The sequence below is a fragment of the Apteryx mantelli genome, chromosome 5 (assembly GCF_036417845.1).
Source record: "Apteryx mantelli isolate bAptMan1 chromosome 5, bAptMan1.hap1, whole genome shotgun sequence".
Taxonomy (NCBI): domain Eukaryota; kingdom Metazoa; phylum Chordata; class Aves; order Apterygiformes; family Apterygidae; genus Apteryx; species Apteryx mantelli.
The window spans coordinates 42,869,614-42,885,689 of NC_089982.1; the positions used below are offsets into that span (position 1 = coordinate 42,869,614).

The following is a 16,076-nucleotide window of genomic DNA, read 5'->3' on the forward strand; positions in this document are numbered from 1 at the left end:
TGTATCAGAGAACATAAGCAGAAATCCAGAAGGATTCCTAAGAGTATGCAGTGTGAACGCTGTTAGTCAGTGAGCACCCATTCTCAGTTTTACTCACTGATGTATCTTATTTAGTCTTAGAGAATGTTCATGAAACAAAAATTGTTCCTGAGAACATGGTACATTTTATACTTGTCATAATGTTATATATAACCTTCTCAAGATAGACTGCTAAAACCTTATGATAAAGGAAAGTGATTTGACTCTGTGAAGGTGCTAAGTAAGATAAGCAGTAGAAATGCTATATAGAAGGTCTTGGGGAAGGAAATGAATTAATCTCCAGTTGAAAGAGCGCTGCAGGAGAAGAGAAAGTTTAGCAGGGCATGCCATCTTGGACTAGAGGGAGAGCAAGCTGCCGAAAACAGCTGATCTCAACGACTTTTTCAGGCATCTGTAACAAGAGAGGTAGGGAACACATAGCTCTCTAGGTCATGCCAGTCCTGGGATAAACTAGAGAGGGTAATCAGACAGCCTAACAAGCCAGCTGACACTGTGAAGCAGAAGAAAAACTCTTATTGCCATCTTTGCTAATAAAATATTTATGTTGTTTTTTGTAATGTTTCATTGTTAAAAGTTTATGCTTTTAGGTAGAAGTGCTCTTCTACCCTTTAATCTTGTGGGAAAAAAATGAGTTTCCAGTAATCCTATGAATATATTCCACTTTTCCTATGAAGTTCTACTACCGCAAGTGTTGTGGTCTGTAGCACCACAGTACGAGAGCATTCCTGCAGTGCTTGACATATTTCTTTGTTGCAGCCAGAGGATAATAATGTAGTTCCACTAGCTGTATAGGCCAATACAGTATTTGGAAACACTGGATTTTCTGTGGAAGAAGTGTCTTTTGATGACCACTTGTACACATTACTGCGTAAAGCTTCTTGGCCTTTAGCATCATGCTGGGGAGCTGTCAAAGGAACTTTGTTGTGGATTCTTAATGTAATTAAGAAGCATGTATTGCTGTATTGTACTTAACTGTGGGACATAACATTTTTGGATTCAGGTGCTCTGTATCCAACACTTGAATCCTGACTAGATTTAGAAACATATCTATCTTCTGTAGACTTGTGTACATTGGTATGCATGAGATTTAAAGGACATATTTAGCAGAATCTTTTTACAATTCTATTTTGAGTAGCAACTTCTGTTGCTATGCTGCTGTTACCTTGGTTGCTAGGAATCTCATAGTGCTCTAAAAAGCAGTTACTTGAGCATAAAATTGACAACTAAATCAGCTTTTTTTTTTTTTGATTCTGAAACATTTACCTTCTGACAGTCCTCAAACTGGCAGACCTTGTGTCTATTCCTCTAAAATAAGGTTGGGTCAATGTTTGAACAGTGCCTTATGTTAGGCCATTAGCAAAGACCTTTTGCCACATAATGATTTTTTGGTTGGAACAACGTGAAATGAAGTAAAATTTCAAAAAAAATCAGTTTAAAAATAGTTCTTGGTAGGTATTTTTTGTTTCATCTGCTTGAGTAATTATTATTGTTCTTTTATGCCAACCTACCACTCGGCTCTTCCTAAGTTCAATACTCTGCATCTCTGTAAAATAAGAGGATATTAATTCAGAAAGAAGCTACATTTCTGGGAGGTTCTAGCTAAGTCTGTAGCATTATCATGTCAGAAAGATGCAAGTACTCCATTTGGTTTATAAAAATCTGCTTCTTGGAATAGAAACAGTTGGCCCAGAACAGACAAAAGATATCTGTGAGACTCAGGTTATGTGATCATGATCTTTTGTTTCACAAACTAACAAACACTGGAGTTTTGTGAGGTCGTCATGCTTTTTTCCTCTTTTAGCTGCAGTGTCTGGTGCTGATAAGCTCTGGCCAAATTTTGTCATATGTGTTGATGTGGATTTGGGAAGGTCTTTGGGAGAAGATTTATGAAAATGTACAAAATATTAAAAAGTTTTATGGAAATGGATGTTAATGGATATTATCATCAACTGCTGGAACACATTGGAAAAATGTTAGAAAATGATTGAAATCTGTTAATGACAGAATAGATATTTAAGCTGTCTTGAACAATAGACCATACCCACAGGCAAATGCTCAGAACAGTCACTGTCATAAATCATAAAACAGAAGACCGATTACAGGTGATTTTGCCACCATGATTCTCTGAAATTCTTTTTTTTCTGTGGGGAACTTAAGCAGACTTTTGCTTCTGTATTTGTGGCAGTTGAAGGCAGTTAATCCAGAGAAGGCCTTGACTATAGGCATATAAATTAGTGTAATTGTGCTTATGAATTAATCCACAAATGTTTCTAGCATAAAATGTCTTGTGTTGATTTCAGATGTAGCATTCCTTCCTATGCAACTAAAAAGCACAAATTTCATGACAATATCTTTAGGGTCAGCAAGACTATGCACCTTTTGGCTAGAAGAAGGAGGTCAGCTGTTTACTGCTTCTGTCTGTAGAACACACACCTCCGAACTCAGAATGAAAAGTACCAAGAAGTGGGTGACAGCTCCTCTTATCTTCATTTGCTATCCACTTTGGCATTGTTTATTGTGCTCCAAACATCAAGTTACTAGCCCCTTTCGTCTTGCTAAGAACTTCCTTTCTGTCCTTCTGGTTTGCCCCTGAAGCTGAAGTCCCATCCTGCTGGTACAGGGCAGACAAGGACAGATCTCTAGCTATCCAAATAGAAACTGTCTTAACCAGCTATGAAGAAAATAGCAATGCCATTTTGTGGAAAATGTCAAAATCTGCTTTTCATATGCAATTGGAACAGATATTTTAGAAACTTCCTAAAATGGTATGGATGTGTTTAAAAAAAAAAAAGGGGGGGGGTTGTTTTTACAATAATGAAGCAAAATTCTGCTGGCTTAGGAAGTGCGAATTTGGGAGCCAAGCCCCTACAGCTCCCAAGCCAGTTGGTTTCCAGGCTGCATGACTCTGGAGCCAGCTGTCTTTAGTTATCTCAGCAAGGTGGCAAGAAGGCAGGACTCCAATATGAATTTAAGTCTCTCACTTTGTGGAAAATTTTGATTTGGAAAAAATAATTCTGTCATAAAAACTTCCAACCAGGCAGTTATAGCTATCTGCTTATCTAGAACTGGGAGATGTTTGTGAAGAGAGAAGTACACTGACTTCACTGAGAAATGAACCAAATAAAACCAAAGCTAAGTTGAGGTTTTACAGGAGACAGATGCATGAAATGTTTAGTCTTGTCATAAAGTATTAGATGGACTACAAGAGTGATCAATTTTGCTGAGATTTTCATGATGTTTGATGTTAATATCTCAGATTATGTAGTGATAAAATTATATGGGAATCTTAAATGTTATTGAAAAATGAGGTGAGTGATTTAATCCTCGAAGATTCGGACAATAATATGGGATAATATGAATCCTAACATCTTTAAAACACAGAAGCAAAAAAAGAATAGTATCGCCCCCCAAAAACTATTTTTCTGTCATGATTATTGAAAAAAGAGGCTCTAAAATGGAATTTTTGGAACCTGTAAAACTTAGTAATACTGAATCACTTTATTTCAAAGTAAGATGCTGATACCCTTCTTGTGAAGAGGAAGCAGAAAGGCTTGAATTTCATAAACATTATTTTTACATATAATAAAATAATGCCTTCTGTCCTCAGTGCTTGAACAGCTTAAGATAAATTACTGTTGGCAGATTATTTAAGTGGTGCTTATGAGTTTCCTCGTTCTTTTTCAGTTTCTAATTATTTTGAATTATTCATTTAGCTGTAATTTCAATTGGCTTCTGACAAAAGGATATGTCTCAGTAGTTAAGATGGTCTCCTTGACAACAGGACATCCTAGTTCTAAAGAGACAAGTGATTTCACCTTACCCTTTTCATAGCTGAAATTTATACAGCCATCTGCCTTCCTCTTTCTCTGTTTTCAGTGATTCATTTGGATAAAGATTTGTTTCCAACTTTTGCTTGAGAACTTGAGCTATTGACTTTGTTTTAATTTCTCCTTTTTTCACTTTTCATCTGTTTGCCTCATTTTCTTAAGGTCATGTGCTTCATTGTATGCTTTACACAGTGGCTGGCATCCAGTAAAATAGTCTCTTACTTTTTCTAAACTACTTTCATTCTATTTTTTTTAGCTTTTCTTTTACAATTCTTTTCCCATCATGAAGACAAAAGAGGGCCTGACTTTTATTGTATTAGTTCAAAAATGTTGAACTTTTTTTTTTATTAGGGACTGGTTCTCTTCCTATTCTTTACAGCATGTCTTTACAGCATGAATCTAAATCACCTCCATAAAAAAGAAGGCTTATTTATATGAGTTTGTAAAATCAACTGGGCATTTCTAGCTTATGAAGTGTATCTTGTTGGATAAGCTGTTGAACTGCCATTCTTAAGGGAAGATGAACAAGATTTCTGAACCTCAGATTTCTTTGAGATTTGGATGAGTTTTGCTTAAATATAACTCTTTCCCCTTTCTGTTTCCTTCCTAACTCAGCTTCTTGGCAGTCAGACACACTGTTTTGTGGCTCTGTCACTTGAAATTTGGAGTACCTCATAAACTTAGTTCATGCAAGTTACCTTTCTCCGTTTCTGTTAGCCATGTGCAAATAGTAAAAAAACAAACAAACAAACAAAAAAACCCAGGTATTTTATTCAGTAGGGGTACACCTCAGAAAACTCTGCTTCAACTTAAGAAACTATCTTTGCAGTCTGTAAAGCAAATAGGCAAAGATATGTAAGGAGTACAGGCCAGCCCTCAGGAACCCCAGATCCTGGAGGCAAGAGAGAAAGTCTGGAGAGAGGAAGACTTTCCCTTGGTGGAGGAGGAGTGGGTTAGAGATCATTTAAGCAAACTTAACACCCACAGATCCATGGGCCCTGATGGGATGCACCCATGAGTGCTGAGGGAGCTGGCGGACATCATTGCTAAGCCACTCTCCATCATCTTTGAAAGGTCATGGAGGACAGGAGAGGTGCCTGAGGACTGGAAGAAAGCCAATGTCACCCCAGCCTTCAAAAAGGGCAAGAAGGAGGATGCAGGGAACTACAGGCCAGTCAGCCTCACCTCCATCCCTGGAAAGGTGGTGGAGCAGCTCATCCTGGAGGCCATCTCCAAGCATGTGGAGGACAAGAAAGTGGTCAGGAGTAGTCAGCATGGCTTCACCAAGGGGAAATCATGCCTAACCAATCTGATAGCCTTCTATGATGGAATGACTGGCTGGGTAGATGAGGGGAGAGCAGTGGATGTTTTCTACCTAGACTTCAGCAAGGCTTTTGACACTGTCTCCCATAACATCCTCATAGACAAGCTCAGGAAGTGTGGGTTAGATGAGTGGACAGTGAGGTGGATTGAGAATTGGCTGAATGGCAGCGCTCAGAGAGTTGTGATCAGTGGCACAGAATCTAGTTGGAGGCCTGTAGCTAGCGGTGTCCCCCAGGGGTCAGTACTGGGTCCAGTCTTGTTCAGCTTCTTCATCAATGACCTGGATGAAGGCACAGAGTGCACCCTCAGCAAGTTTGCTGACGATACAAAACTGGGAGGAGTGGCTGATACACCAGAGGGCTGTGCTGCCATTCAGAGAGACCTGGCCAGGCTGGAGAGGTGGGCGGAGAGGAACCTCATGAAGTTCAACAAAGGCAAGTGCAGGGTCCTGCACCTGGGGAGGAATAACCCCATGCACCAGTACAGGTTGGGGGTTGACCTGCTGGAAAGCAGCTCTGCGGAGAAGGACCTGGGAGTGCTGGTGGACACCAAGTTAAGCATGAGGCAGCAATGTGCCCTTGTGGCCAAGAAGGCCAATGGTATCCTGGGCTGCATCAGGAAGAGTGTTGCCAGCAGGTCGAGGGAGGTGATTCTCCCCCTCTACTCAGCCCTGGGGAGGCCCCATCTGGAGTACTGCGTCCAGTTCTGGGCTCCCCAGTACAAGAGGGATGTGGCACTACTGGAGCAAGTCCAGCGAAGGGCCACAAAGATGATTAGGGGACTGGAGCATCTCTCTTATGAGGAGAGGCTGAGAGAGCTGGGCCTGTTTAGCTTGGAGAAGAGAAGGCTGAGAGGAGATCTTATCAACGTGTACAAGTATCTGAAGGGAGGGTGTCGAGAGGATGGGACCAGACTCTTTTCAGTGGTGCCGAGCGACAGGACGTGAGGCAGTGGGCACAAACTGAAACACAGGAAGTTCCATCTGAACATGAGGAAAAACTTCTTCACTGTGAGGGTGACAGAGCACTGGAACAGGTTGCCCAGAGAGGTTGTGGAGTCTCCTTCTCTGGAGATATTCAAAACGCGCCTGGATGCAATCCTGTGCAATGTGCTCTAGGTGACCCTGCTTGAGCAGGGGGGTTGGACTAGATGATCTCCAGAGGTCCCTTCCAACCTCAGCGATTCTGTGATTCTGAGTAAAAGAGTAATGGTGCTGTTATATAAATCAATGGTACTTCTCCTCTTCCTTTCCCTCCCATAGCCTGAAATATTGCAGGAGTTTTTATCCATCCATTTTAAAAGAATGCTGCAGAACTCGAGGGACTTGCAGTGATTATGATTGCATGACCGGAGAGGTTCGCAGGGTGAGAGACTGTAAATGAGGACTGTCTACTTGAAACAGAGGAAAGATAGAAAGGAATATAAAATAATGAATGATACTGAGCAGACAGGCCAAAGCTTTCCTTATCATTGTATTTCAGGATTAAAACATGGGGACATTCATTGAAAACTGATAGTAAACTATGTTAAGTTTAGACATGGGGTTTGTTTTTCAATGAGACTGTAGAATTATGACTATAGGGAGGCATCACAGTCAGGAATTTAGCATGTTCAAGGGGGCTGGGCTTTATAGCAGTTTTAGTGACATGTAGTAAGGTAGGTAAAATACTGTTCTTCCTGCTACCAGGAATCTTTCATGATTGTAGTGACATCATTACGGGAGGAGGTTTTACCATCATGTTTACCTGTCATATGTATTCTTGGACTTTTATCTGAAGGGTTTTGTGCTGTGTTTTTCAAGGAACTGGGTGCTGAACTGGATGGATGACAGGAATTATCATACTGTGTTAGATTTATCTTCTTATGCTCTCTAATCTTTGTTTCAGTACAAAAAAAACCCCCTGTGCTTTGCAAAGCTAATCTACTGAAAAATTAGACTACTTGTTCTGGAAGACTTCAGTATTTTTTAACTTCTCTGTTAACAGTTTGTGTCAAGCATGGGGAACTATAGTAGCCTAGTGTAGTGCTAGAAAAGCCTTTAGAAAATTATTTATTTTGAATATGTTTGATAACTCTTATTCTAATTCTGAGCAAATTCTTAAATTCCCAGTATCAACTGCCCCTTTTGATTTCTGTTAAGTGTAGCTGAAGAGCAAAAAAAAATACCAGTTAACTGGAAGTGTCTACTATTTAAGCAGTTGAATGACTTAAAAAGCCATATTAAGGAAGGGAGAAGACAACTGAATAAGTGAAGGACAGCTTGATACATGCTATGTGTTGAAAGAAAACATCTGGTTCTACAGTCAAATCACTAAATTGTCACGTAGTTTATTCTGAGGCATTTAAAAAATCTGTACAAAAATTACACAGCTTCTACAGCTTGTGGAGATTGTGACAGGTAGTATTTTTCTGAGCTTGGGGAAGTTCTGAGAGATGCAACAGGATCCAAAGCTGTTGCACAGTGGTTTGATTTGACCTGTGTTAGATTGTGAAACTGCTGTTTAATTCTAATGAATCAGCAATTGTTTATGTTGAACTGCAGGTTTAAAATATGTTTGCTAACAACATATAGGGCATATTCTTTTTCTGACATCTTTTTGATGTAGTCATGTATTCTTTTGAATAGAAAGCTAGCAAAATGTGAATTAAGTTATTGTCAAGGACAGGTACTGAGCTAAAGTAATACTGAAAATGTTAAACTGCTATAACTGTTACTTAGAGTATAACGTGTTTCAGTATTTACATTATTTTAAGGAACCTTTGAATATAGAAGTTGTTTGTGAGACAAAGCTTTAACTTATATAAAATGTTTTAAATTAAAGTATTGCTTCTAAGATGTAGCAAATAGCATGCATATTGAATCAAATTCTTCTATTTTTTCTGTATTGTTTTAATGCTTATTTTGGGTTACACGCAGCACTGTATGTTAGAGTACTTTTTTTTCCTCCAAACAGAACAGCACTTTTCTGATGTTGTACTTAGTGAAGAATACCTCAATCTTGGTGTAGAGCAGGTGTGCAGTTTGATATCCAGCGACAAACTTACAATTGTCTCGGAAGAGAAGGTAAGATCATCTGTATCACAGTATTCTTTTTACCCTTTTGGATGAGAGGGAATAAAGGCTTATTCTTACTGCTCTTGTATACTTGTTTGGCTCAATCCTTTGTTTACTCAGTGAAATTAAACCTATATTATGCTCATATTTAAAGGATTTTTCCCCAAAGTGTTGTCAATTTGATGCTGAAAATCAATCTTAGCTCTTAGGAATTCTAAAACCATTTAAATCACTTAATCCATTGTTCTTTGAAAAAATGAAAGCTAAATTAAATTGAAATTCCTTTTCATCTTTGGGTAGAACAAACGGAACACATGCTAAGAGTCATATACACAAGAATTTGGTTTACCAAGGAATAAGTAACTCTAAAACAGTAGTATAAAGAGTGAGTATATGCCACCTACTAACTTTAACGTGAGCAGTCCTACAAAGATATTAAAGCTCTGTTAGTAGGTATTTATGGACTGTTGAGACTAATTGAACAAATGTCTGTTGCAAAGGAGATGGCTAGGTAGCTTGTATAATCAAACTAAGCTTAAATAGTCTTTGGCTCACCTGTAGCTAGATCTCATCCTTTTAAAGCCATTTGTAAAACTCTGAACTTTGGTGAGCCCAGCACCATGTCCTTGAACCTGCAATGGCTTTCACGTGCAGCTGCATTAATTTTGAGCTTATGTATCCAGTTGTGAGCAGTTAAAAATACATTGGTTTCTTTTGAAGGAATATATAGACATTCTAACACTTCTGCTCCAAGAGGAGGCTAAATCATATTCAAAAAACATGTCTGAACACCAATTTAATGGCTAGCTAGTGTTTTGTGTTAAAACCTTTTTTGCATATTGTAGAAACTCTGAGCCTAAGAACTATCTGCTTAACCTGCAATGAGCAAAGCCATGTTGCTATTCCCCTAATACCTTGAAGATCCAGATCTCTGACTTTAATACTTACCATACTGTTTCTGTGGAGTATAATTAAAGTTTTAATGCTCTATACAAGTAATGAACTGTGTGCAGTAGAGGAGAAACAAGGCTTAGGATCGCTTCTTGTAGTAAGACATAATGATGTTATTTGATGTGGAAGGTCCATTCTCCAGGACAGGAAAGAAAAAATGTGGATTGTAATCTCTTTGCTCTATTGTTTGTTTATGTAGTTTATTGGATTTTTGGTATTAATTTTCTCAACACATTTTGTAAGTGTAGTGCAGTTATCCTTGAAACATGAGTAGAAGGAGGATACCGAAAGAGACTGGCTAATGTGTCTTTGGAATTTTACATTGGATAAATATGGAAATAATGGGAGCTGTAATTGCTGTGCTCTTTTCCTATGATAGGAATTTTAGTCTAAGCAAAAGTTGTTTTTGGAGGCACACTGATACTCTCATACTCATGAATTTGTAAGCCAAGGGCCTCGCATTTGTTTGTTTTCTGGAAGGTATTTGAAGCAGTGATAGCGTGGGTAAACCATGACAAAGATGTAAGGCAGGAGCTAATGGCACGCCTGATGGAGCATGTTCGGCTGCCTTTGCTTTCCCGGGAATATTTAGTTCAGGTAAGCAAAAAGGAATACTAATTCTTGTGCACACAAACACTTCTTTCTCTTTATTTGTTTTAATGCCAAATGGGTAATTTTAAAGACAGTGTAAGATAGTGTGTTACTGATAATAGAAATAAAAACCTAAAGACCTGCCCTTTACCACCACCACATGCTTACATGCTCATACACTCAGGCAAGTGAAGGATAGCATAGGGGGTTACCACATAGAAGTAATTTTTCTGTTTGGCAGATTAATTGTTGTGCTAGGCCAGTAATTTGAAATTATTTAATTTGCTGATATCAGGTTAGTTTTCATTTGTAATATGATCTCTGATACAGTACTACTTTTCATAAGTGATTTTAAAATTTCAGAATTTTATTTTAAATATATCTATTATTTAAGTTGGTTAAAAATTACTGACAAAGGAAGTCTGGAAGCATATTTCTTTACCTGGTTCAGATATGCTATATTTTTTTTCAAATTTTATAAGATCATTTTGAATGTGTTGGTGTCAGGTTAAATACTTAACATTGAAAATATCATTTCACTATTAACATTAGTTAGTAGGTGTAGTAGCATGTTGGTGGGTGCTTATGTTAGAAATTTTATCTTTCATGATATGAATTTCCTCCACTTTTGTGTTTTTTGTTGTGGGTTTTTATTGTTGTAGGGTGGTTTACTGGTTCGTTAAATTCTTTTTTTTTTCCCCATTTTAAGTGCTCTGTGCTTTCAGTATTTGAAAAGTTGAGAAATGTGCATGGCTGTGAGGAAAGTGATTTACCACTGCCTAACACTACTTTTTTGTAGATTCTAGAGAATCTACATCTGATTCTTTTCTTTTTTAAATGATTGCATATTGTCATCACATAATTTTGTGTCTAACTGTGGTTGAACTGCGATCTAAAAATTCAGTGATCTGCATTTGTTCCTGTGATGCAGACTTATTTTACTTTAAGTTGTGATTTGTGTTTTACTTCCTTAACATGCTCAGATCTTGTCAAACTTCTGTTAATAAACAGAGAGTTGAGGAGGAAATACTGGTTAAGAACAGCAGTGCTTGTAAAGATTACCTCATTGAAGCTATGAAGTATCACTTGCTGCCAACTGAGCAACGAGCATTGATGAAAAGCACTCGAACAAAATTGAGAACGCCTGCTAGCCTTCCAAAAGTAAGACCCTTATTTTTCCAGTCTGCTTATTTCTTCAAATTCAATTTTATTTAACAGATTTGATGAGAACATGACTATCAGTTGATATGTTCCAGTAAAAAAATTTCTGCAAGAATTATTCCTCATAAAGATATAGCAGGTGATTGAGTTTTAGATCTATATTATGCTTTGATATGGATAGGGTTTTTCTCTTAAAGAAATTATCTAGGGTGAGTTCTTCAGCATTTGAGGAAAACACAGTCATGCATCTGGTGTTAGAGAAGAGGTAGGCCTGGTAAAAATTATGGAATGATGCTTCTGAGTTGAGGCATTTCACTTAATTTTTAGCTAAATATAATCTTTTGTTCGATCTTAGAAGAAAAAAAATAAAGAAAACAAGCACTAGATATTATTTTTTTTCCAGTGAAGTACAAAAGTTTTCTCATATTACCATTATGGCAACTCTGGAATGATGGCATGGGAACTAGTCAGATGAACCATTCCTTTGACTTCAGCAGATTTTAGCACGTTTCTCTCAAAAGAGCCAGCTAAGGCTGTTCTGTGATGGTCATTCACAGCTCCATTGAATTTCATAGATGATGAATTCTCATATGCGAGGTCAGAGTATGCTCTGAAGATACAACAGAATCTGCCTCATTCATGGGAGCTCTATTTAGATTCTAATTACCTCCTGCTTTTCTACTTTAGGTATTTCCACTGGACACAATGTTTACAAATTGCATATTTAAAAAAAAAAATTAGTTTCGCCTAGCTTGCGAGATCCATATTGCATATTTAGGAGAATCATCCTTTAATTATTTCTTGTACAGAAGCTTCCTTTATTTTTAGCACTTCTTTCGTCTTTCAGGTGCTCTCATATGTGCAAATAATTAATGCATGTTACTACCTCCCTTCTAGTTGATGATGGTAGTTGGAGGACAGGCACCAAAAGCTATTCGCAGCGTAGAATGCTATGACTTTAAAGAAGAGCGTTGGCATCAGGTGGCTGAATTGCCTTCCAGAAGATGTAGAGCGGGTAAATGACATCTAATATTTTGTTGCAGTTTGTAATGCTGCAGAATTTAGGTGTCTGTCTAAAGCATCCTCTGTTCTTTGGAACAGTACTTAAGAAACTTATCCTGAGAAGGGCTAAATCTTGACTTTAGTGGGTGTTGTGAGTGTTGATCATCCTGAAAATTCACTTACTTACTTGCTAATCTGGGACTATACAAGTTTGATAATTTGATCTTAATTTGTCCTTCATTTCCTAATCTGTAAAATAAACCACTTCATTACATCACATAGATACAAAGGATAAATTAATGTGTTGATGCGTTATTATAATGAGCATTGTTTTATTAAAAATACCTTATCATTAAATGATATGAAGAATTTGAAGAAGTGGCCACTTGATACTAAAAATGTGAACATGTTATCTTAAAACAGCTGAGATCTAAGCGAGAAGAAATTTAGCAAGCCTAATTTTCAGAAGTGTAAGCTATTAGTAGCGAGAAGTATCAAAACTTTTAGTGTTTAATCTGAATGAAGTATGGCTCTAGGACACTTTAAAAGCCTGATAGTGTACCGAGTACTCTAAATTGTGTCAAGTATTTCATAGTTAGCACAGTATGGAATAAAATAATTGACAAAGAGAAGACAGCACTCAGCTTTTCTCCCCATTTCCCCTGCTCTAGGAATGGTGTACATGGGAGGCATGGTTTATGCTGTTGGTGGTTTCAATGGTTCTTTGAGAGTTCGCACAGTAGATTCCTACGACCCAGCGAAGGACCAGTGGACGAGTGTTGCTAATATGCAAGACAGGAGAAGCACATTGGGAGCTGCTGTATTAAACGGACTTCTTTATGCTGTGGGAGGATTTGATGGAAGTACAGGTATTTTTTTGCCTTTACACACTGCTGAACTGATTCGTTTTGACTGCTCTAGACATAATTGTATCAAATTTGAATTTCTCTTTCCTGGTAGTTGTGATGAAACGAAGCAGGAGGACAGCCTGCATCTTGTGGCATGGAACATGCTTTAATGGTCACCTTCTTCTGCCTGGTACTGAACAGTAGACTGTTCCCTCAGTTGTTAGAGTTTAGGCCTAATAACCATTGAATCTTTGACAAGTTCCCTTTCAGTATTCTTTCTGTATTCCAACTCCTTAACTTCACGGAAGACATAAGCAGAGAAATAATCTGGCATCTGTTTGCATATGGGATATACATCTGAATTTTTCTGTAGTGTAAATAAGAGTATAAACAGAGTTGTTTGAATTGTGGGAAGGCTTTGGACACACACAACTCATTCTCCTCACAGATGCGTTAAACCATTTGTGTAGAGATAATCCTTTTCCTTAAGAGTTATTTCTGATGAACTTGTGTAGAGAGCATTGGATGACTTAAGTAAAAGGAAAAAATCCAAGGAAGAATTTTTGAGTTTCACAAAAGCTGTTATTCAGTTGCCCATTTTCAAATACCAAGAATGTGATGACTGTAATTGGCTATCTAAAGGACATCACTTGTGCCTTTTGCACAGTAATTCACAGTTCTTAAAATGAAATAATAATTTGAGTTTTGAGATATAATGAATAATTTCTGAAAGGTAGGCAGCGTATTGCTCCTAGATTTGTAGAGAAAGTAATGCCCTACTGTTTTAATAGGTTTATCATCTGTTGAAGTTTACAACTTAAAGACTAATGAGTGGTTTCATGTAGCTCCAATGAACACAAGAAGAAGTAGTGTTGGTGTAGGTGTTGTTGGAGGTAAGTTCTTTTGCTATCCGCAAAGTTCGTTCTCTGCTTATGTGACTTTGGACATTCCTAGGATCTTACCTTCCAAATCAACACAATATGTATATGCTGAAAGAATTTTTTTTTCTGCATATATGCTTAGGAACCAGGACTACTTACAAAATTGGATCATCTATGAGAACTAGTTTTGGCAAAAGTGGGGTAATTGTTTAAAAAAAAAAATCATTTCAGAAAGGTCAGGAGATGTATAAAGGGTTTAAAAAAATTCCAGAAATGGGTTAAAACAATATTTCCAAAACCAAACCCCCAATACAATCCATTTTTAAAAGAAAAAGCCCTTTGGGATTGAGCGATCTGATTCAAAGTAATTGTTAAATTTTTTGGTTCAGTTACTGAAATGAAGAAATAAATTTTTGCATGATACTTATGCAAATATCTTAGCTTGCTTCATATTCACTAACAATAATACTAGTATAGTCCAAAAGGCTCCATATTTAGTCTCTGCTAGTGTCTAAAACTGAGGTGGAATAGAACAAGATCAAAAGGGTTTATTAATAAAACTTTCAGTCAGTGACAAATGAGATGAAAAATAAGAGGGTGAAATGTAATCTTCACCCTACTATCTATTTCCATTTTAGAAAAAATTCTTCAGATTTAGGTTTTTGCTCAACCTTATAATTGAAATGGTATGAACAAAACAGTTTTTTTGCTTGTTTCTGGCTAGCTTTTAGCATAGTTGCTTTCAATATTTCTTTTATTACTGTGCTAAGGTATTCACTTTATGTAATGTGAGATTATGCATTAAACTGGTTATCCTTCACCATTAGTATAACGGTTAGCAGAAATTGCTTTTGCTTTAGTGTTTTTAATAAAAGCGTAAATAAATTGTTTTCTGTAATAGCAATTCTTTATTTTAAATGCTGAGAGCATCTTAGCTTACATTTGTACCCTGCCTGTTGTAGACTAAATAAAAAGTAACCCCAAGGTGTTACAGTAGATCTGTCCAGAAAGTCTATACCTTAGGAAGTACTTGAAAAAGGCTATGAACCGTTCACAGCCCAACTGTGTTAGAGGGGCATCTGTTAGTACTCTCTGCTGAGCAAGCTGCAGGGAAAGGTACATGTGGTCACTGTATATGTCAGTGGCAGTACTGGAGCTCAGGCACAAGTTATATGGGAGCCAGAGCTTCAATGCTGAGTCCAGTGCGCCTGAGACAAACTGAGGAAAAGCACCCTAAGCGTGTACGCTCTACCTTATGCATACCAGCAAAGCTAGAGTGCTTGATTATGGAAGTGATAACATTATAAATCAATCTTCAGTGATGTAGCACTGAACTGTAGTCAACTCTTGTTATATGTGATTGGTTTTCCTGGTTACATGCTGGGGGTGATCTTAAGCACGGTGCTGTGAAATCTGCAGGCTTCCAAGGACAGGTCGGTGGTTAATAGCCATGCTGTTGCTTGCATAGTGTGGACCTGGACTGGCTCCCAGGTCTTGAAACAGCTTTAGGTGTGGTTTTTAACTGCATAGGAACCTCTGCTGTTTCTGATCTGAAAGCATAGACCAAGTGCATAAAAGTAATTTTCATCTGAATTTTTTGATATGTCTAAGAAGCCTATTAACTCGCTTCCAATGTTGGACATACTTAGTTTGCCTTTGGACAATTCTTAAGTTAAAATGGGGTAAAGTACCTTTGTATTTCAGATAGGCGATTCAAAATCTTTTGATTTACATTGTTCATATGAGGTATTTGCTGCCTGTTATCTCCCACAAGATCTATAGGGTAATATCTTAAACTGTTTAAAAAATAGAAACCCACAATAACTGATTGATGACAGATGCTGATTAGTAGCTAATTTGGAGTGACATTTCCCCCTCAGGCTATGCTGTTACACATGCAATGTGCATTAGAAACTTGTGGATTTCTGGTGGTTACTTTTCTAGGTAAGCTGTATGCTGTCGGTGGCTACGATGGGGCGTCGCGTCAGTGCCTTAGTTCGGTAGAGTGCTATGATGCTAATACAAATGAGTGGAGCTATGTTGCAGAAATGAGCACTAGGCGGAGTGGAGCAGGTGAGTGAACAAGAATAGTAAGCTCATAGTAAGACTGAAAAAATTTGTGGTTTTAAAACTTATTTAAAAAATACAAAAGGTAAGCTAACATCTGAGCCTAATGGAATGTGTTAGTCTTAGATGGCAGATGTATTGCAGATTATAAATACAGAACTGTCCTATAGATTAAGACTGAGTCTGTTAATAGTAAGCATCTTTCCTTTTGCTTTTTGTACTTTTCATATTCCCTTCTCTTCCCCCAGCTTCTAATGTTCTTAACATACAGATTAATATACACAGCTTGTGACAATTAATGCAGTATCAGCTAAATACTGAAATGACTATC

The 16,076-nt window shown here is 37.6% G+C and overlaps 1 protein-coding gene across 10 annotated transcripts in view; it reads left to right on the forward strand.

The window, feature by feature from the left end:
• KLHL2 (kelch like family member 2) overlaps positions 1–16,076 on the forward strand; it is a 64,124-nt gene that overhangs the window by 42,077 nt on the left and 5,971 nt on the right. For 6 of the 10 annotated variants that reach the window (XM_067297885.1, XM_067297878.1, XM_067297880.1 and 3 more), the window contains 7 exons: positions 8,144–8,253; positions 9,676–9,792; positions 10,798–10,947; positions 11,845–11,962; positions 12,621–12,818; positions 13,589–13,690; positions 15,623–15,751. In XM_067297885.1, coding sequence (XP_067153986.1) covers positions 8,144–8,253; positions 9,676–9,792; positions 10,798–10,947; positions 11,845–11,962; positions 12,621–12,818; positions 13,589–13,690; positions 15,623–15,751 — 924 coding nt within the window. The remainder of the gene's footprint in view (positions 1–8,143; positions 8,254–9,675; positions 9,793–10,797; positions 10,948–11,844; positions 11,963–12,620; positions 12,819–13,588; positions 13,691–15,622; positions 15,752–16,076) is intronic. The other 4 variants (XM_067297882.1, XM_067297883.1, XM_067297881.1 and 1 more) reach the window with 3 other exon arrangements.